The sequence below is a fragment of the Schistocerca gregaria genome, chromosome 4 (assembly GCF_023897955.1).
Source record: "Schistocerca gregaria isolate iqSchGreg1 chromosome 4, iqSchGreg1.2, whole genome shotgun sequence".
NCBI lineage: Eukaryota > Metazoa > Arthropoda > Insecta > Orthoptera > Acrididae > Schistocerca > Schistocerca gregaria.
The window spans coordinates 452,996,062-453,018,664 of record NC_064923.1 but is presented as its reverse complement, the minus strand read 5'-3'; the positions used below and the strand labels follow the sequence as shown (position 1 = coordinate 453,018,664).

General features: G+C 43.2%; 1 protein-coding gene across 1 annotated transcript in view; it reads right to left on the bottom strand.

The window, feature by feature from the left end:
* Positions 1–986: 986 nt before the first annotated feature.
* LOC126266935 (bromodomain-containing protein 4-like) overlaps positions 987–22,603 on the bottom strand; it is a 59,655-nt gene continuing 38,038 nt past the window's right edge. Inside the window, exons 4-5 of the mRNA XM_049971627.1 lie at positions 16,422–16,610; positions 987–2,992 (exon numbers count right to left, since the gene is read on the bottom strand). Of these exons, the coding sequence (XP_049827584.1) occupies positions 2,543–2,992; positions 16,422–16,610 (639 nt within the window). The 3' untranslated portion in view covers positions 987–2,542. The remainder of the gene's footprint in view (positions 2,993–16,421; positions 16,611–22,603) is intronic.

The following is a 22,603-nucleotide window of genomic DNA, read 5'->3' as shown; positions in this document are numbered from 1 at the left end:
AGTCTGAATTTAAACATGATGGTGAATCAACACAGAACCATGTACAAACATCTCGGAAAACACCCAATGGTGTCATGAAGGAAAACAAGAGGCAGTCACTAGCTTTATAATGAATCATAATATGAACTAGGGAAATAATGTGTCGATAGTAGATTGTTCTCCAACAAATGTAAAGTACTCTATGTGTTGTATAAAACTTAATGTTCGTAATTAAGTTTTTATTTCTACTTACATTCGATTCTGTTCTTAAATATTAGTTGCCTGTATCTCTCATTCTTTCTTTCTTTCTCTTTCGGTAGAATTACAGTTCACTTCCGGATAGTTGCTTAGGATTACTCATGGTCATCGTAATCGTCCTTCTTATCTTATTCTTTTTATACAAAGTAATTCAATCTTCTTATTTAACTTCCAATGTCCATTTCCTCTTGAAAAGTGGTGTAGCCTAGAAACTTGAATGGTTTAATCTTTTCTGTTTGTATGAAACTATTGTTCAAGACCTAACAGGTTCTCGTCCTTTATGGAATACACTGCTTCTTGTTGTTTGAAATGTTGGGAGTATTTCTTGTAGATACGAAATTCTCCTATGGATACATGGAGTACATGCGCTGTTGGTTGTTAATAGTGGTAAATGTCGGTAACTAAGATATCTAAGTTTGTAAACTGTTTGTCTAGTTCTAATCTTCGTGTCGATTACTGTAACAGTTCAGCCGTATAATGTAAAAGATACACTGAACATATTGCACCCACATCACGCTCCTTAATCTGCAATCTTCTAAGAAGCATCATACCCAAGAATGCCAGTTTCTGTCTAAGCTTACACGGTAAGTAGGTAGCTCCTCTTCTCTAGAATTTTTCACAATTTTTCACGTTTATATAGAGTTTTTGGTGAGTTTTTCTTGATATTCTGGAAGTTTTTTCGGGCGTTAGGTTAAAGGTAAAAATACTATGAGTACTTTATCTTCCTCAGGTAAAACAGTTTCTAGTAATCTCGTTTCAAAACTTATAGGCACCATGCTTTTATTTAACTAAAGCACGAGTACATACTTGAATATTCTTAAGAGTAAAATCACAGGGGATAAATTAATGGGGATCACGATGATACAGGTAAGGATTAACGATGAAGTTCTGAGGAATACAAGGGCACACATACATACACACATAGCTTAACTCTAAGTACCAATAAATTAATTTGTACAGTAGATGTTAAAGAGCTGTTAACGTTGAAAATGGTGTACCGGGGCGCCCAGGCGACATAATGGGCGGGACTGAGCAGAGCAGAGTAGCTTCCTCCAAAACTCATAATGAGAATGGTATGCTGCGTTTTAGTATCTGATGGTCTATGTTTCCACCTATTTGTTAACGATTAAAAACAATTGTAGGTGACCTAAGTGAAATTTGCTGCAGAAATGATGGCTACCTAAAAATATTTTGCAGCAACTATAGATTATTTGGAGGTACTTCTGAAGTGAAACCTTTTCCAAACTGTCGACATACTGTAATGTACTGTAAATATAAGGAAAGAAATACTGAGTTCTTGATTTTGACGCAAACTGTTTGCTTGGAAGCGGTACACTGAATCATCTATCTATTTTGTTACGAGAGAAAAGTTTTGTTTTGTGGAAAGGGATCGCTAACGTAAACAAATTTCAGTAGGATATTCAATTCATAAACACGTTTTTTCGGGTAAAGAGCAACGGAAGATTTCACATATTCATCCTACTGTGTCATTGACGGAGGACATGCAGTATGTTCAAAGAAGGGCAGATCTTTTTGTATAACCGCTAAGTAGTGGCGAGAGTGTCACGGATATATTAAGCATGTCGGGATGGCAATCATTAAAACAAAGGCGTTTTTAGCTGCGACGAAATTTTTTTACGAAGTTACAATCAACAAATTTCTCCTCTGAATGACAAAATATTTTGTTGACTCCCATCTACGTCGTGATAAAATGAGATAAACTAGTCCATACGAAAAGGTTTACGCATGCATGTTGACCCATGTGCTATTCGCGAATGGAGAAATAGAGAAATAATATGAAAGCGGCTCCACGCACCCTCTGGTTGGGAATTGCTGAATAATCTTGCAGATATAGATTTAGATATGGCAATTAGAGAATACATAACGAAAATGATAATATTTCCAGAATAATCATGCAGATATAGATGTCGATATGGCAATTAGAGGATGCATAACGAAAATGATGATATTTCCTGGAATGGGTCATCAGTACTGTTACGTTTAAGGAGGAAGCTGCTCAGCGACTGCATATAAGAGAATCAGTCAAGAGTGAGGAGGGAAGTTTGTAAATTACATAACAAGAGCTGATTGAATGAGTCGACTTGGTATGCGAGATTCGCGAGAACTGCCGCGGTGTCTCGGGGGAGAATCGATTGGTTTGGAGAGTTCCGCATGTAACTGCACACACGCACAAAGGCATTCCACAGTGTCCGTCGATGCCGACTGCACGGGGAACAGTCTGCCCGCCTTTTCAAGTCCAGTGCGGGACGCGAAGTCGCATCCTGGCTGTGACAGGAGGGCGCTTCTAGCCCTGGCGGAAGGGCAGGTCGTCGTACTCGTACTCGTCATCGTGCTGGGGGCCGAAGCCGCCCCTGACGGGTGCTGGGGGCGGGCCCGAGGGCCTGCGCTGCTGCAGCGGGATGTTGACCTCCTCGGGCGAGTGGAAGACCTGGTGAGGGGCCGACTGGGGGCGGAACTGCGGCACCTGGGGGCGGCCGCGCAGCACGGGGGCGGCGGCCGGGGGCGGCGGGGGCGGCGCGGCAGACGCGCGGATGGGCGCCGGCTGCTGGTGCAGGCTCTCCTCCTCGTAGAAGTTGTCCGGGTAGTAGCGGTCCGAGTAGCGCAGAGTCACGTTCGGCTTGTTCTGCACCTCCTCCGCGTTGATGGGCCGGTACAGGTAGTCGTTGACGAAGTGGAACTGCGACGACTGCTTGCAGATGTTCTCGCTGCTCGGCGGCATGCAGATCAGGTGCACCTGCGGACAACGGGACTGCCGTTCAGAGCTGCTATCCAGATTCCACGTGAGAAGTAACAGAGCATCAGGAGTTCTAGTAAGAGATGTAGCGACTTTGAGTTACGCGACCGACACCTATGATCTGTTTCTTGAACTAATAATTTGCACGACTGTGAGCTAATGCAGAGCCACCTGGCCAAACTTTAGAGTAGTTATGCGTGAACTATCGTGAAAATCCGTTAGATGAAACTGAAATAGTCTTTAAAGCTAAGTAATCTAATAGGAATCAGAGATACGGTCACAATACGTCTGTATTTATGCGCAAGTGTCCGCATTCTCGACATTTAGTGTAGCGTCTGTATATATTTCTATGATTTCTGCTTATGTCCGAATTTTTTAGTTTTGGGAATTAAGATTTTTGATTTTTGTTTTCATCTCGTCTCGCCAACAATTTATATACTTTTTCTTTCGGTTATTGACTTAAATCATTTGTTATTTGCTTACACTTCACATGTTACCGGTGTGTTAATAAAACGACAAATATCGATTTATATTGTTACAGTCGATATTTCGATCTTTTTAGCTTACAGTTAGCTGAAATATCTACGCTTCTTGGTTGTGTTTGGCGCCCTGCTTGCTGTTTTCACGTAATAATTTATTTTTGTGCCATACAATTAGTTGTAGTGAACTAGTGTGTTCATCCAGCTGTGTTTGTGTCATGTGTAATATAGCCATTTCACAACATAAAGCTGAGCTAATCATGTTTCAATCGGCAGTACTAAAGCGATTAGTCTGGATCTTGAAAGGAACATGATAGTCAATGTTTTACAGCAATCGTACTTTCTTATTCAAAACCAAAAATCATCCCAATATAGAGCTGATTACCTGGGCTGCGTTACAGATAAGAGAACGGAAATAATACATTTTACAATTTAAAACAAAGAAATATATTCTAGCTCTAGACTCATTTTGCGGTTTTAGAGTATGGTAATCCTACTCCAAGACGAAAGTATTTTTGTTGTATAATTTTGTAAGAACTCATTATAAATGTTACTGTGGCCACGAACTAACAATAAAAAGGACAGGTCCATGGAAATGAACCATTAAGTAAACAAAGTCGCCTGAAATGCTTCGGAACTGGCGGTATGCATGGTGCAATTATTATTAGACTGGGTATCCATCAGATTGTGTTGATTGCTAAAAAGGACTCAGTATTTTTTTATGATTTATATGTCCACTGTGATTGCTTTCTAAATCTATATCAAGAAGTTAAATAATATCCGTTCAGACGGTCGGGGTGGTCGAACGGTTCTAGGCGCTACAGTCTGGAACCGCGCGACCGCTACGGTTGCAGGTTCGAATCCTGCCTCGGGCATGGATGTGTGTGATGTCCTTAGCTTAGGTAGGTTTAAGTAGTTCTTCCATTTACGATCAACTTGTATTAATTTTTGCCACACAGAATTCTTCATATAAAAATCTGTTTTTACAATTCTTCTTGATTAAACATTATCCTGTAGCACAAATAAACGGCCGCTCCTAAATTCACAATGCGTTGCTACATTCTGGATGCCACGTCAACAAAGCACTTACGTCTGTCTTTAATCACTGTCAGCTTGCAACTCTGTCTCTCTGTCTGCACACAAGTGCTTCTCAATCATGCTAGTGCCGAACTCTTAACCAGCCCACATTAGGTATTACTCCATTAGGTATTACTTTGTTCCCAACTGGATCAGAATTAACTAGTTCAGTAACTGTATTTTTAACAGGCAATAGGTTTACAACATAGTGAATAGTTGACACGGTGTAAAAAACCATGAACTAATAAAATATTATCGAATCACATATTCCGTAAGTCTACGAAGTCTAAGTCGAATGGGGCTGTGTTTGGTCAATAAGGACCAGGCACGATTCTTTAATTTGTGTTTATTAATGACCAGAATTTCGAGTAATTTTATTTTATACCTTTAGTTCCTCTATGGAGAACATCACATTTAATATCATATGAAACCGTACTAAAGTGACTGAGCGTGAAAGGAGGTGGAGGCTGAAAGAGAAATCTTCCACCTTTGCTGAATGTGCACTGAAAGAATGTCGTTCATATGATATTAAATGTGAGTCCTCCATAGAGGAACTAAACGCAGAAAATCAACATTACTCGAAATTATGGTCATTAATAAGCACCAATCAAAGAATCCTGATGTAGTCCTTATTGACCAAACACAGTTACATTATTAAACCATATTAAAATAACAGCAGGCAGTTCTTATTTCTCTCACCACTAGATATTAAGCTTGTTATAACTGTTCCACACTCACATTCCATACACTCCCTTCTCCCCTCGCCCCTCCCATCCTTTTGTCGGCCTTTTCCTCACTTTCATCCAATTGGCCATATAACATAGTAGTCTGTGGTATTACCCACTTGTACAAAATATTAGGCTTAAACATTCATATTCTTTAATATTTGAATACAGCATAAGATAAGATTTATTTACTCAAAGTCTCTTTGGGTACAATATAGTGTAATATAAGATTTATCTGTCCAGAGTCTCCTTGGGTACCACGTAATGCTTCTGTTTTATACCGACATGGACATAAAGTCATATATCTCTGTATAACAATCTGACGATGGGATAGGAAGTCGAAATCCTGTTCATAACTGAACATTAAATAAATATTATCGTGGAACATTAAATCTGCGTATTCATGTTTTAATAAATAACATATTAACAAATCATCATTTCTCTGTAAAATGAAAATTCTGTGCAGTAAAAGTGTATCTTGTTTCATATCAGATCGGTACCTCTATGAAATAAAGGCCTCCTTAGACAATAGCACAATAAGCAATTCTCTCGGGTAACCAAACCAACTTGTTAACAATTTGGAAAGCGAGTGTTTGGAATATAACTGTTTTCAAGGCACTAATGGAATCGAATAATCCACATTCACATAGAAGATATCCTAACTATTTCAACTTCAAACTCTCTGATACCTTCCAACACAGCTACTGATATATATATTGCTTTTCCTCTTATCTCACATACCTTACGACTGGTAATTTACGATTTTTTTTATTTTCACATATAACACATATCAGTCGTCACACGAGCTGGAAATATTCTGCATTATTTCGTGACAATAAAAGAACATAAAATCTGAATTCAAGGATGAACGGTTATTATGGTTCAAATGGCTCTGAGCACTATGGTACGTAACTTTTGAGGTCATCAGTTCCCTAGAACTTCATGCACGGTGACTGGAGGAGGAGATCCTCACACTCGGCAGTTCTGCGTGTTCACCGCACCTGTCAGACAAAAAACGAGCTTGGTCTGTCCCTAGGATGGTCCATGGCCAGCCAGCCCTCGTGACCTTCAATGCTTGCGAGAAGTAAACACGTCGTTGTGCGTCCTCTGGTGCAAGCTGCTGTACGATATGGATCTTGCACGGATATCCTTTGAGAATGGTTCGAAGCACCTTCCGTACAGTGGACCACTGGATGCTCAACTGAACGAGCACTACCTGACGATTGGGAGTCGGGCGCAGCATTGTCTGCCACCGCAACAGCGATTTCATGAATCACGTGTGGTGCAACCGGTCATCGGCCTCTTCCCAGAGCGACGCCCAGTTCTCCAGTTAATTCGAACTTCTTCATCATGCTCCGCACAGCAGGTGGAGAAAGAGGACTCGTCCGTAATCTTTTCAGCCGGCGATATCCTCGAAATGCAGCTGTGGCCTTACTGTTGTTTTGATAATAGAGCTTCACTATTAGATAATAGGGACAATAGAGCTCCTTTTGCCCAAGCTCATGTTGACATCTCAACAAGCGCACTGCTACAGGTCAGGTGTGTTAGACTATGAATCACGATGACTGACCACCGCACCTGGTGGCCATACTTGCAACTGGACGGTGGCGCTGTGACGCATGGAAATCATGCACCCCATACTCTGGACATTAATGCTACTAAGTTTGGTACTCGTACGGTAATTAGTTTCCGTGTTATAACATGTTAAATAGGGAAAATTGAATTAGAACCACCCTGTACCGGAATTTGCTGATTGGGTTAGATGGGCCGGCCGGTGTGGCCGAGCGGTTCTAGGCGCTTCAGTTTGGAACCGCGCGACCGCTACGATCGCAGGTTCGAATCCTGCCTCAGGCGTGGATATGTGTGATGTCCTTAGGTTAGTTAGGTTTAAGTACAATACTGGACATTAAAATTGCTATACCGAGAAGAAATGCAGATGACAAACGATTGGACAAATGATTGGACAAATATATCATACTAGAACTGACTTGTGATTACATTTTCACTCAGTTTGGATGCATATATCCTGAGAAATCTGTACCCAGAACAACCACCTCTGGCCGTAATAACGGCCTTGATACGCCTGGGCATTGAGTCAAACAGAGCACGGATGGCGTGTATAGGTACAGCTGCCCATGCAGCTTCAACACGATACCACAGTTCATCAAGAGTAGTGGCTGGCGTATTGTGACGAGCCAGTTGCTCGGCCACCATTGACCAGACGTTTTCAATTGGTGAGAGATCTGGAGAAGGTGCTGGCCAGGGCAGCAGTCGAACATTTTCTGTATCCAGAAAGGCCCATACAGGACCTACAACATGCGGTCTTGCATTATCCTGCTGAAATGTAGGGCTTCGCAGGGATCGAATGAAGGGTAGAGCCACGGGTCGTAACAAATCTGAAATGCAACGTCCACTATTCAAAGTGGCGTCAATGCGAACAAGAGATGGCCGCGACGTGTAACCAGTGGCACTCCATACAATCACGCCGGGTGATACGCCAGTGTGGCGATGACAAATACACGCTTCCAATGTGTGTTCACTACGATGTCGCCAAACACGGATGCAACCATCATGGTGCTGTAAACAGAACGTGGATTCATCCGAAAAAATGACGTTTTCCCATTCGTACATCCAGGTTCGTCGTTGAGCACACCATCGCATGCGCTCCTGTCTGTGATGTAGCGTCAAGGGTAACCGCAGCCATGGTCTCCTAGCTGATAGTACATGCTGCTGCAAACGTCGTCGAACTGTTCGTGCAGATGGTTGTTGTCTTGCAAACCCCCCCATCTGTTGACTCAGGGATCGAGACGTGGCTGCACGATCCGTTACAGCCATGCGGATAAGGTGCCTGTCATCTTGACTGCTAGTGATACGAGGCCGTTGGGATGCAGCACGGCGTTCCGTACTACCCTCCTGAATCCACCGATTCCATATTCTGCTAACAGTCATTGGATCTCGACCAACGCTAGTAGCAATGTCGCGATTCAATAAACCGCAATCGAGATAGGCTACAATCCGACCTTTATCAAAGTCGGAAATGTGATGGTATGCATTTCTCCTCCTTACACGACGCATCACAACAACGTTTCACCAGGCAACTGCTATTTGTGTATGGGAAATCGGTTGGAAACTTTCCTCATGTCAGCACGTTGTAGGTGTCGCCACCGGCGCCAACATTGTGTGAATGCTCTGAAAAGCTAAACATTTGCATATCACAGCATCTTCTTCCTGTCTGTTAAATTTCACGTCTGTAGTACGTCATTTTCGTGGTGTAGCAATTTTAATGGCCAGTAGTGTAGTACTTGCGATACTGGGCGCCCCTGTTTTCATAATTCGGTTGTAATTTCGAGAGAGAGGATTATCGTATTCCTTTCAGCCCTCCTATATGCGCGCTAGCTTCATACGCCGACAGATCTCCGTAGCAAGTTTCTGGGAAAACGTAAACGAGGTCTGAAGTGGAGTTGGCGGCAACGCGTCAGAGCGCTGCGCCTGCGGAATATGCACACGGCAGCTCGCTGCTCCACCGGCTTGTCTGCCAAAGCCAAGGGCTGGCTGCCCCTGCACAGGATGGCCGCTTCCGGCCAGGGAAACGTCGCGTCCCGCCCCGCGCCGCATCGCATTCTCTGCGCCCCCGATTTTGGAGATCGCCACGTCAGGCCGGAGGTAGCTCGTTTCGCAAGAGCCGCCCTCGATATCTGCTGTTGGAACAGTAGTGACTGGAGAACTCTATTTAGATTGCCAGATTCTTATTTTCCATACAGTTTACGGGTTTGCTTGCAGGGCCATATTATCTTGCAGAAGCTACATGGTTTAAAATTGTAAAGTAATTGACATGTTTTCTCTGTTCTGTGTAGAAGTCCTTCTAAACGTACACTGATCAGCCAGAACATTATGACCACCCACCTAATAGCTGGTGTGTCCATCTCTGGTACGGATAACAGCAGCGACGCTTCATGGCATGGAAGCAGCGAGGCCTTGGTAGGTTGCGGGAGGGAGTTGCATTACATCTACACACCCAAGTCACCTAAGCCCCACAAATTTCGGGGAAGGAGCGATGAGCTCTGACGCCAAATCAAGCACATTCCATATGCTTTCAATTGGGTTCGGATCGGGCTAGTTGAGGAGTCAGCACATCAATTGGAATTCGCCACTGTGTTCCTCGAATGACTCCATCCCATTCCTGGCCTTGTGACATTGGTCATTATCCTGTTGGAAAACGACACTGCCTTCGGGAAACACGCTCGTCATGATGGGCTGTACATGGTCTGCAGCCAGTGCACGATACTTCTACACGAACTTCACTGGACCCATGGATGCCCACGTGAATGTTCCCCAGAGCGTAATGGAGCTGCCGCCAGAATGTCTCCATCCCACAGTACAGTAGTCAAGGTGCTATTCTTCTGGAAGACGACGGATTCCCACACTTCCATCAGCGTGATGAGGACTGTATCAGGATTCAAGAGACCCTGCAACTCTCTGCCACTGCACCTATGTCCAGTGCAGATGGTCACATGCCCATTTCCGTCGTAGTCGCCAATGTCGTGGTGTTAACATTGGCACACGCACTGGTCGTCAGCTGCGGAGGCCCATCGTCAGGAGGGTTCGGTGGACTTTGTGTTCAGGCACACGTGTACTCTGCCCAGCATTAAACTCTGATGTTAGTTCCGCCACAGTTCGCTGCCTGTCCTATTTTACCAGTCTGCCCAGCGTACGACGCCCGACATCTGTCATGAGGGGTGACCGCCCAACACTACGACGTCTGGACGTGGTTTATCTTAGTTTTGTCACGTGGCGAAGACACTCACCGCAGCACTTCACGAGCACCCGACAAGTAGTGGAGTTTCGGAAATGCTCGAGCCGAGCCTCTGTGCCATCATAATCTGCCCTCGGTCAAACGCAAATAGATCGCGCGCCTTCCCCATCCCACACACGGACAGCACGCTCACTGATAGAACATATACCGTGTTTACTGAGCAGCAGTAATGCCTCGGCAGGTGACCCTGCTATTGCCTGGAGGAGCTTATATCGGTAGTACTTCGGTGATAATTTTCTGGCTGATCAACGTACATCTGAACATTGACGGATACTAGCGAGCAAACCTCGATTCAGAGAATGTTTTTCGTGATGGGAGACTCTTGTGAACTATTCAGAAGCTATGCGAAGGAGAAATAGCGCTAGGTTTTTCTTAAATTGACAAAGTTGCTACAGAGGTATTCTAACTAGAAATTCCTCCAGTATTTTCGTACCATTGCGGTCCATATAGCACAGTACGATCATCGCCACGGACGTCTGCTAGGAGGGGAAAGTGGAAAGTAGGGGGGTGTCAGGATAGTGTACTTGCTCTGTCCATCCCTCGCCTACCCCCTCCCCCATCCCTCCGTCCCCCCACGTCCATCGACTCTGGGGTACAGAGCGTGACATTACAGCCACATATGCTAAGTTACATTGTCTCATTTTTTGTTACTGTTTCGTGGTTATTTTATTGAGAGTATTGGACACGTGGCGCTGCGAGGACGGCTTTGCGTTTTCTGAATCACACTCCTGGTGTGGTATCAGCATTCTGTTACTGGCAGAAGGCAGTCACTTCATTACAAAAGGCAAGCTACCCCAGGGAGAAGGGCCGTTTTCATGGAAATGAGGGTGTAGCTTCCTTCATGCAGTTGCCTGGCCTATGCCAGGACGATGGATGCATTGCCACCACTGCCATCCCCAAAGAACAATTAAATTGGACATCTCTCCGTTTTCTGCGTGAACATGAAAGCTCGAGACGCTGTGGCACCGTCCGGCCAGCGTGAGAAACACACTTGCTTTCGCTCCAGACTTTAAGTCACCCAATCGGAATAAGTCGGCCCACCTCCGTGCTTGGCGCGAAGAGGCCGACCAATCAAGGAGACACTGCTCTAGGTCAGTACCAAACTTGTGTGTGTTAATGTGCGTTTTGTACTTCAAGAGTGGGAATTTTCTGTTTCGTTCCCCCGTGTTTTGAAGAAATAAGCAATATTCTGGTTTGTCACATTGGCAACAGCACTGACCTGTCGCTCATCTACAGTTTTTTGAAAGTAGGAACTTGAGGATGGAGAACGACGTTACGTGGCAGTTGGTCTTCCAGCGACTGTCTGGTGCTGGTGGGCACACACTTTGCTGATTTTGGGGAAATGTAAGTTTCACAGTCTGCAGTAGCAGCTCGCTTCTTACTTGTTCTGGCACCAACATGCCCATTTAATTACAATTTGTGGTTTTGACTCGTTAACATTGAGATCGGGACCTGGTCTAATAAAGATAACTTGATATGTTTTCTCCACACAGTCTTCCATAAAATTTGGTACCTTCCCACAGTGTTAGTGTCATTTTTGTGTGAACTCAATACAAATTTTTAGAAAACTTGCTCTCTGTTAGATACTTGTGTATTGATTCAACGTTTAGAGGAAATAGTGTCTGTTATACTCAAATTTAATTTCAATTAAAAGTTCCTTTAAGTGTCCTACTACTTTTCCATTATTAGGTGGCCCATTAATAATAAATGAAGCTTGTTGCGCACCTAAACTTTTGTTATTCAGTGGAGGTAACGAGTATTGCTCATCTTGTTTGATTATAAGCCTGTTTATTGACTGGGGAGAGAGCTGTGTCGATTTCCCCCTAGGATAATATGTTTGCTCTATGTTGTTTTATGACTATTTGGTTAATAACCTTTCTGTATTCAGACGAAAGAAGCAATAACATTTTATACCAACATCCATCCCATGAACCATGGACCTTGCCGTTGGTGGGGAGGCTTGCGTGCTTCAGCGATACAGATAGTCGTACTGTAGGTGCAACCACAACGGAGGGGTATCTGTTGAGAGGCCAGACAAACGTGTGGTTCTTGAAGAGGGGCAGCGGCCTTTTCAGTAGTTGCAGGGGCAACAGTCTGGATGACTGACTGATCTGGCCTTGTAACACTAACCAAAACGGCCTTGCTGTGTTGGTACTGCGAACGGCTGAAAGCAAGGGGAAACTACAGTTTTACTGTGTGGTTAAATGATGATGGCGTCCTATTGGGTAAAATAGTCCGGAGGTAAAATAGTCCCCCATTCGGATCTCCGGGCGGGGACTACTCAGAAGGACGTCGTTATCAGGAGAAAGAAAACTGGCGTTCTACGGATTGGAGGGTGGAATGTCAGATTCCTTAATCGGGCAGGTAGGTTAAAAAGTTTTAAAAGGGAAATGGATATGTTAAAGTTGGATATAGTGGGAATTAGTGAAGTTCGGTGACAGGAGGAACAAGACTTCTGGTCAGGTGAATACAGGGTTATAAATACAAAACAAAATAGGGGAAATGCATGAGTAGGTTTAACAGTGAATAAAAAGTAGGAGTGCGAGTGGCTAAGATAGACACGGAGCCCACGCCTACCACAGCAGTACAAGTTTATCTGCAAAGTAGCTCCGCAGATGACGAAGAGATTGATGAAATGTATGATGAGATAAAAAAAAATTATTCAGATAGTGAAGGGAGATGAAAATTTAACAGTCATGAGTGACTGGAATTCGGTAGTAGGAAAAGGAAGGGAAGGAAACGTAGTAAGTGAATATTGAATGGGGGTAAGGAATGAAAGAGGAAGCCGCCTGCTAGAATTTTGCACAGAGCATAACTTAATCATAGCTAACACTTGGTTCAAGAATCATGAAAGAAGGTTGTATACATTGACAGGGCCTGGAGACACTGGAAGATTTCAGGTACAAAACAAAGGTGCTCCGCACACGAATATGCAAGCGCGAGCTACACACCCCGTGCTGCGTTCTAAGGGCTCTGTTTGGAGTGGCTCAATCAGTAGCCGGACCTACTGCTGCTTGTTGGATAAACTTTCTAACAAACTTTCTACCGTCTGATCGAAAAACTTGTGCAGCGTAAAACGTAAACTAAGGCAGGGGACAGTCATGCAGCAACTTTCGTTCGGAATTAAGCGGAAGGTCCCCGCGGTGTCGCCTCGCACTCACTTTCACGGGAACCAGAGCGTGCAGTCCTACCTGCCGCGAATCGCGACTCCAACGTGTTGCGTAAGGGCCTCTCGTCAACCACAGACGTGACCCAACTTAGGCTTCCACAATTTGTTCGCAGTGACAAGATTTAAATTACGAACAAGTCCGATAGTATCATTTGAGGAAGACATGGTCTAGAACAATGTATCAGCGTTTCGACCACTGTCGTAAGTTTCTCTCATCAGAGAGTATGTGTAAGAGAAACGTTGTTACTTCACCGCTAAAAGAATGAACAAAATACCATGCCATGTGTTAAGATACAGGAAATGATTTCCGTGATCGTAGAGGCAACCGTAGAAACCAAAACGATTCTCATATGTTGAGGGCGCTGGTTGTGCTATTCTGAGATGAAGACGTCACACAAATTGAAAGCGTTTGTTTTTGGCGTGTGCTTATCTGTGGCGAGCTGTTAAAATTACCTGTGGTCTTTTGTGAACACGGCTGACATCTTTACAGTAACTATTTTGCTTAAAAACGCAAAATATGTAGAAAATCTTCACCTTTAGATTTAAATGTGCAGAACATTTAAGGCACTATCTGCGAAGGAATGTAGTCCCTTTTTTTCAGCTCTCAGTGGTGGTTGCAGTTCTTATGAAGCTACATGTTAAATTCGGTGATATCGTTGGATCAGTATTGCATATAAATCAGAAAATTTAGGTCTTGTTCACTACAGTGCAACACCACAATGTATCGATAGCAACAAATTGAATCCCATATTGAACATGTGAAGTTTTGGCTTCAGAGGAACAGATCCCACCAAACTAAAGGTCTTTCTTCCTTTTCTTTTGCTTGGAAACTTATTGATATCACTGTTTAACTGAACAGAACAAAATAATAGTGTCGATTCGGTATCAACCGTAGGGGATTAATGGAATGTATTTCCGCCATTTAAGAGTTTGTGAGATTTCTTTTAACTGTAATAGCATATGCAGGGATGGCCAAAAATGTGGAAAAAACACGAACACAACACGTTACCATTCACGATACGGTGTAAGAAAACCGTTGGTATTCAAAACAGCTTCCAGTCGTTTAGGAATGGATACATACAGGTCTCGTATGATTTTCAACGGAATCTCAATCTTTTCCTCAGCCAAAAGAAGCGCAAGTTCAGATAACGGCGATGGAGATGAACAGTTATCTCGCAGCCTTCTCTCAAAAATAGACCATAAAGGTTCAATAACACTGAGATCTGGTGAATGACTTGGCCAGAGGAGATGCGACAATTCATCGCCGAGTTCATAAAACTAGGCATCGATAATGTGAGCTTTGCGAACAGGGCCCCCGTCGGCTTGGAACTCAACATCGCAATTGGGGAACAAATATTATACCATGGGATAGACGTGATTAGCCAAATCGGTCACATAGTCCATGGCAGTAATGCGACGTTGCAGGGTAACAATGAGGCCCGTGAAATACCGCCATATGGCTTAAGAAATAATCACCGAACCTCGCCATGTTTCACTCTTGGGACGTAAACTCGGCCAGAAGTTGGAAACATTGTGAAACAAGACTCATCCGACCAAACGACATTCTACCATTACGGCATACTGTAGGTTTTATGACTTCGGCACGTTTTCCTGTTACGTTCATTTACTCGACTGGAATTTCGACTCGCCCTGTAATTCCCAGCTTAAGGAGCTCCCTTCGTGTTGTTTTGGTGTTGACAGGGTTCCAGAATGAGACATTTCTACAGTGGCTTTTGCAGCTGTCGTCCTCTTTATTTTTGGTCATATTCCTCGTCAATAACCACCTGTCACAGTAGCTCACCACACACTTTTGTCCGCGTTGTGACTCAGCGAAAGATGGTCTTGCACTTACCCTATATGCGGTATAAATCTTAGGTATCTTGCCTGTCGAAACACCAAACACTTCGGCTCCTTTGGTTATGGAAACACCCACCGTACGAGCACCGACAAATCACTATTTTCGATTTCATTTTCGCACCCTAACTACACAGAAGGCTGTTCTGACCACGACTGATATGCTGACGGCATCGTACAGGCGCCGTCCGTGCTCAAATACAACAGCGTCATCTGCAGTCTTAGCTAGCATCTGCATTTGTGTTCGAGCATGTATTTCTCGCTGTTTTATATTATTTTACTTACACATCAAGTTCTGTAGGACCAAATTGATGAGCAAATCTCCAAGGTCATGGAACATGTCCGCACATGAAATTACAACGTAGAATTAATAACAGACAAAAATAAAATGTTTGTGAACCCGAAAAATATCAATCCATAAGTTTCAGTAAACGCAGTCAACAATATAACATACGAATCAGCTTAATTTTTCAAGGAACTCGTCAACAGAATAGAAGTAGTGACCCATGAGGAAATTCTTCAGTTTCGAGTTGAACGCGCTAAGATTTTTGAATTCTTGTGGCAATTTATTGAAACTGGATGCAACAGTATACTCCATGCCTTTCTGCACAAGAGTTAAGGAAGTCCGATCCAAATGTAGGTTTGATTTCTGCCGAGTGTTATCTGAGTGAAAGCTGCTTATTCTTGGGAAAAAGCTAATATTGTTAACAAGTAACAACAGTTTCCACATTTTTATTTAACCTCTGTAATATGTACATAGGAAGGCAACTTTGCAAAAATAAGTTCAATGAAAGCGGAGGAAGTCGTGACAAAGAAACTGGGAGACCTATATACAGTTTCACACATATTACGGATCAAACAAATGGGTCGAAATGTTATGCTCTACCATTAATAAAAGTTAAATAAATTAAAAACTTGGGGATAATTTTCACAGGAAAATGCGAATAGCGATCTGCTTGGAATTTTCAAGCCTAGTATCCAAACACAACTGTGCACTCCAAACAGACATAACCAGGAAAATGTTCTGGGTAAACAAATAATAAATTTTAGAGCATTTATGAACAAGTCTTTGAGAACTGATTTCCCAGTAAATATGCCTATCCCGGATGCAGATGACACGTTTGGCGAAAGAGGTCTTATCAGTAATGATGTCCGAGCTCGGTCACGCATTTGAAAGCGCTGTCGTTTTCGATAAAAAAAGGATCTGTTACCAAACTGTGCACTCTCTTATAAAACTAATTAACTGAAGAAACCCGTCCGCTTTCCTTGAAAGCTCGTGATGGGGCAGAGACGAAGGCTCGCAGTGCGTTACCTGGTGGAAGAGGAAGCCCTCGGGGCAGATCCAGGAGTGTCGCGCGTTGTCCTGGCAGTAATGGAAGACCTCGCAGTTTAGCCCCTCGTCGGCGTAGTAGCCGGTCTTCTTGTTGTTGCAGTCGAACTTGGACTGCGGCAGCAGCAGGCTCAGCCTGTCGGGCTTCTCCTCCTCCAGCTCCTCCTCATCCTGCGAACAACCCGACAGTAAGCGTACGCTCTGTGCTGTAGAACACAGCGAAAGCGTAAGCAGCTTGGCGTGTACACCTAGTCTGACAGCAGTCAAAATGAGATCGTCTTAGGGTGCTCGTGTTTTAATCAAAATAATCTACAAAACCAGTGACGTAACTAAACTAATTATCTTAGGAGATAGACCAATGAAAGGCAAACCTACGTTCATAATATTTGCGGACTTAGAGAAAGCTTTTTATACTGTTAACTAGAATATTCACTTCAAAATTCTGAAGGTAGCAAAACGCTATTTAAAACTGGTACAGAAAGAGGACGGAAGTTGTAAGAGTCGAGAGGCATGAAAGGGAAGCAGTGACTGAGAAGGGAGTGAGACAAGGTTCCAGCCTATTCCCAATGTTATTCAATCTGTACATAGAGCAAGCAGAAATGGAATCCATATAAAAATTTGGAATGGGAGTTAAAGCTCAGGGAGAGGAAATAAAAACTTTGAAATTTGCGCTTGATATTGTAATTCTGTCGGAAATAGCAAAGGAGTTGGAAGACCAGTTGAAATGAATGGACAATGTCTTGGAAGGAGGACGCAACATGAACACCAACAAATGTAAAATAGGTATAATGAAAAGTAGTCGATTTCACTCAGGTGGTGCTGAGGGAATTAGATTAGGAAACGAGGCACTTAAATCAGCAAATGAGTTTTGCTATTTGGGCAGCAAAAAGCTGATAATGGCCGAAATAGAGAGGATATAGAATGCAGACTTGCAATGACAAGAAAAGCGTTTCCGAAGAAGAGAAGGTTTTTGACATCGAATGTAGACTTACACGTTAGGAAGTCTTTTCTGAAAGTATTTGTATGGTTGGGAGGGGGGGTGGGGGACGGGGTGGAGGGAGAGGTGGCCATGTACGGAAGTGAAACATGGACGATAAACAGTTTAGACAAGAAGAGAACAGAAACTTGTGAAATGTGGTACTACAGGAGAATGTTGATGATTAGATGGGTAGATCACGTAACTAATGAGGAGGTAATGAACAAAAATGGGGAGGCAAGAAATTTTTGGTACAGTCAAACTAGGAGAAGAGACTGGTTGATAGGACACATTTTGAGACATCCAGGCACCACCAATTAACTACTGGAGGAAAATGGTGGTGGTGGGGGGAGGGGTAAATATCGTAGAGGGAGACAAAGATATGAATATATTAAGCAGATTCAGAAGGATCTAAGTTGCAGTAGTTATTCGGAAATGAAAACGCTTGCATATGATAGAGTAGCATGGAGAACAGCATCAAACCAGTCTTCGGTCTGAAGCCCACAACGAGTACTGAACTAGGTCTGACTAAACAATATAGGCTGCTTCAAGAAAGTGTCGCATTTCCTACAGGAGGTTGTACTGGTCAACAGTAGAAGTAAAGTTACAGTAATGATATGTCCGGAAACCAATACACTTCGAAATATGAGCCAATCTATCGTTTCTCTCCCATCCATGTGTTACGTAGAAGGAGACATTATAGGTAGTGCAGCATGTGATTTTTACGCATCCCCAAACATCCTTCAGTTCTTCTTCACAGTGAATCACGTATTCTTTACACAAACACCTGGCTCCAAATTGCTTTCATGACATGCTCCTGCAATGTCTGCACATTGTCCACGGGTTTGGCATACAGCATTGCTTCTAGATGTCCTCATAGCAAGAAATCCAACGGATTCGGGTCCGGTGAATGGAGAGGCGTGCTACCAGACCTTATCGTCAGTGAAAAGTTGCGGTGGGGTACTGTAGCAGGATCCGTACAAAATGGGCCGGTGCCCCGTCGTGCATGAAGCCCAGTCGCTATCTTTCTGCGAGGTTAACGTTCTCCAGCAGCGCTGGTTACTCATAGCGCAGAAATGGCTGATACACAGCACCTATTAATCTGTTTGATAAAGTGTATGATCCTATGAGTATTTCTCCAGCAATTGCTCCCCATACATTGACACTAAAGCGATCTTGATGCCTCACCTCCATTATAGCTCTAGGATGTGTACCTGAGCATACATGTGTATTGTGGTTATTTACTATGCTGTATCTTGTGAATCCTGTTTCACCTGAAGGTATACATCAGTCAGCACTAGTAGAACGGCTCTTATCTTAACAGGAATTGGTTTCTGGACATACAGTTTGATTCACTAAGATATGCAAATATTTTAATATGTTATTCTACAAGTAAAACTAAAGGAAAAAGTTCGTATAAACATAGTCCGCAAATATTTGGTTACAGAGTTACAGCTAATAAAGCTAATAAAAGTTTTTGCCTGAAATTTACCAACTTCACTCATATGAAGCCATCGCAAAACTGTACGAGGTTAAAGTAAAGTAAGATTTCCATTATTCTGTTGTTATTGATCTGGTAAATCTAATAAAACATGTCCCAGACGTGTATCTACAGTAGTCTTCCAGAACATCCAGAGAAGCAAAGACGTAATTTCGTAAAAATTTTATTAACTAATTGGCCTTATTTGTTTTTTTAAATTGCAGACAAATGCACATAGTTTTCAACATACATGTTGAAAATACTTTGTCAGTCGCGCAGTAAGTGGAACTCTTCGAGCAAGCGTGGCATTTCTTCTCGAAGGAATTGTGAGAAGAACGACAACTGATAAATAAACGATAATGATAGAAACGCTTAGTACGAGGGAGAGTTGATAAATAAATTGTACTGCGGTACAGACATCAGAGCCGCATTTAACAATCTGAAATTTGTTTTCCTTTTCAAGATACTCCCCTTGTGAGCTTAAACACATATCCCGTTGTTGGATAAGGCGATAAAAGCCACAGTGTGGAATTATTCTGGCTGCGTTCACATCTAACGATTGACCACTCAGCACAAGTTCGTTTGGTTCCTTACATTGCTGCAACCCACAAGACCGATGGGTTCTGCGGGTAGCTAAATATCCGTAGCTAGGGGAAACTATCAGTATAACCAGGGCGGCCAGGACCTTCCTTGTTTATGACTTTTTCGTGTTCTTTACTGAATTCTTGTATCCGGTTGAACAATAATATCTGCAAAATACACTTATAACAATATACAGGACGTATTTCGCTATGGACGTGATCTGCGGACAATCCCTCGGCTCACAAAAATAACGTTTTTCTAGTCGGGTACAAACTCATAGCACACCTGCCATCTTGGTCTGGCTGCAAGTCATCAAGCATTTGCAGTGTGTTACTGTGTATCGGCTCTCTCCCACGCTACATGTGCTGTCACCTTCTAGATACACACAGGCAGGACATTTAAAACAATGTGTGGTATCCTGAGCTTTGAGACATATTTATTGATCTACTCATTCATCCTCTTAGCTGGACTACCAACATGTGAAATGAAAACTATCTCCAGTTAAAAATCAAACACGCTCCTTAGCTACATAGGTCCAAGACAGCTCCCTAGCGACACTACACACAAAAATTGTATTTTCGTATTTTATAGGCGGATAGTACCGCATTTCAATATCTGGGCACCGTTAGTTTCGTCTGCAGAACATTCAGAACAATGGAAGGAAATTATTTGGCTAATAATATCGCTAGATGAGACATCATTGGAATATTCATGAGATAAAATCGGAAACTCAAAATCTACTCCCTACAGTCAATCATGAACCTATGGACATCTATGGAACGACATGGAACATTAAGTCCTGAGACTTGCGCCGGCCGATTAAGTGCATCACATGCCAAGATGCTTCATATCCATGAGAAACAGGTGACGTTACACGTTATTATTCTGTAAATTTTTGATCTCCAGTGAACAAGTTATACAACTGAACCTCCGAGGCATATTTTTAAATTATCTATAAGAAATTTTTTTACTTTGTGTGATTTGAGATGACGACAGACTTCTATTTGATTGAAGGGAAGTGAACAGAAGAGGTTGAGCGTACGAAAATACAACAATTATCGCAACACAACAGTAAAAACGGTTGATTTAATCATCGGTTCAAAGTCAGTAAAATGCAAAGATTAATAATGCAATAATTCGTTCGATGCTAAGTTAAGGACCCTGAGAGTTGACTGACTACAAGTAGACTAGAAACATCAAAAATACTGTCAATCAGTCCATCAGTGGGTGACAAGATGGTTAGATATTAAAAACAATTAATTTTGGACAAGAGAATGATTCATCGGTTGAAAATCACAATATAGATCAACATAGATATATCACAAATCAAATAAAACAAGAAACTACGAAGATATCGTCAGCAGCCAATAACAACTCGACTAATGTTGCATGGAATGTTCTCTACGAATGAGTCTACAGTACCACCTCGTAAAATGTTTGCTATTCCTCCTGAAGCAACCTGGGCATCGTCAGCAACAAGATCGAAGTTCAAGAAACCGCCTGACAGACTAAACGAACGGGGCCTTGATTGATGTTGGAGGGAAACAATGAAATGTGTTTAGGTGCAATGGGTGAGTATGGATGTCGTTCCGAAAGGAAGAGGGCTTCGTGACTTTTTTCAAGAGGCAAAGGGAAAGGATAGTGCCGGAGATCGTGCCGGTGCTCGCTGAATGGCTTCGGTGGGGCAAGGAGCAAGAAAGGCCCGGAAGACGTGCTTTCAAGAGCAGCGCTTTTAGAGTGTCTTTCATTGTGCTGGCGGGAAAAAGCCTCAGAGCTGTTACTTGTACGGAGGCCTTTGTTCCTGGCACAAACAAAGCGGCAGAGCGGCCGTGGCTTGAGTCTTGCACCTGACCGAGGGCAAGGCTATCTGCGCTAACCCGTATCACGCCGGAGAACAATGCCTGAGTCAGTCGCGCTCATTTCTCGGAAAGTGCGACGCAAACTCTTACATACCGACATTGGCTTTGCCTGCGAAAGCGTAAAACAGTAGCGTCTTCTCGCTTATACTGCGTATTTCACGCACGACGCGACTTCAGCATACGCTGTGGCCCGCTCCACCGACTCGATTTTCGCCGAAACTACTCGTAGATGAGTCAGCGGTGGCCTTCGAGAGAAGTCCAAGAAAACTGTTGGGACCATTTAACGCATCAGACTCCTGTTTCAGTAACAGTTGTTCGTGTGACCATCTCGACTATTTCCAGTTAGAGCGATAAGGAAGGACTTCAACATCATGAACAGACATTGGACCAGGAAAAGTAGAGAGCCACACTTGGAGCGGTGAAGCACGATAGTCTAAGGACGTTTCAGTGCCAGACTCGATATCATATTTGGTACCGATACGAGTAACTAGAGTTATATCGATATCATGACAATAATGGAACAAAACTATCGATTCAAGCTGCATGGCTAGATACTGATTCCTTATACGAGGCCGGCCGGAGTGGCCGAGCGGTTCTAGGCGCTACAGTCTGGAACCGCACGACCGCTACGGTCGTAGGTCCGAATCCTGCCTCAGGCATGGATGTGTGTGATGTCCTTAGGTTAGATAGTTTTAAGTAGTTCTAAGTTCTAGGGGACATGACCTCAGCAGTTAAGTCTCATAGTGCTCAGAGCCATTTGAACCTTATACGAGGGGCGTTCGATAAGTAATGCACCCCAGTTATTTCCCTCCACCAATCTCCGTTAAAAAAAGTGGAACTTTTCATAGGACATCGTGGAATATACCCGCTATAGTCTCTATAGTTTCATGAAGTTCCGACAGGCGACAGCGCTTCACATAGCGTTCAAAATTGCTTATGTAATGGAGATGCGTTCCAGGCAGACAACAGACATCGCAGCGCAACAGTAAAAACCTTTGGTTTAATCGCCGGTTCAAATTTGAATGATTTCGACAGTAAAAAACTACTACATTGGCTAAATACCTTCCTTTGTTGACTATTGCAAGAGTTAAAAGTATCAATGCAGCGAATGGATTAATAATGCAGCAGTTACCTCGATACTAAGTTAAGATAAGGTCCCTCGGAGCGACTGTCCATAATCAGACTAAAAACATAGAAAGTGCTGTAAATCAGTCCATCGATGGGTGACAGTGTGGTGCGGCATTGAAAAGTCACAGTGAAGAACAGA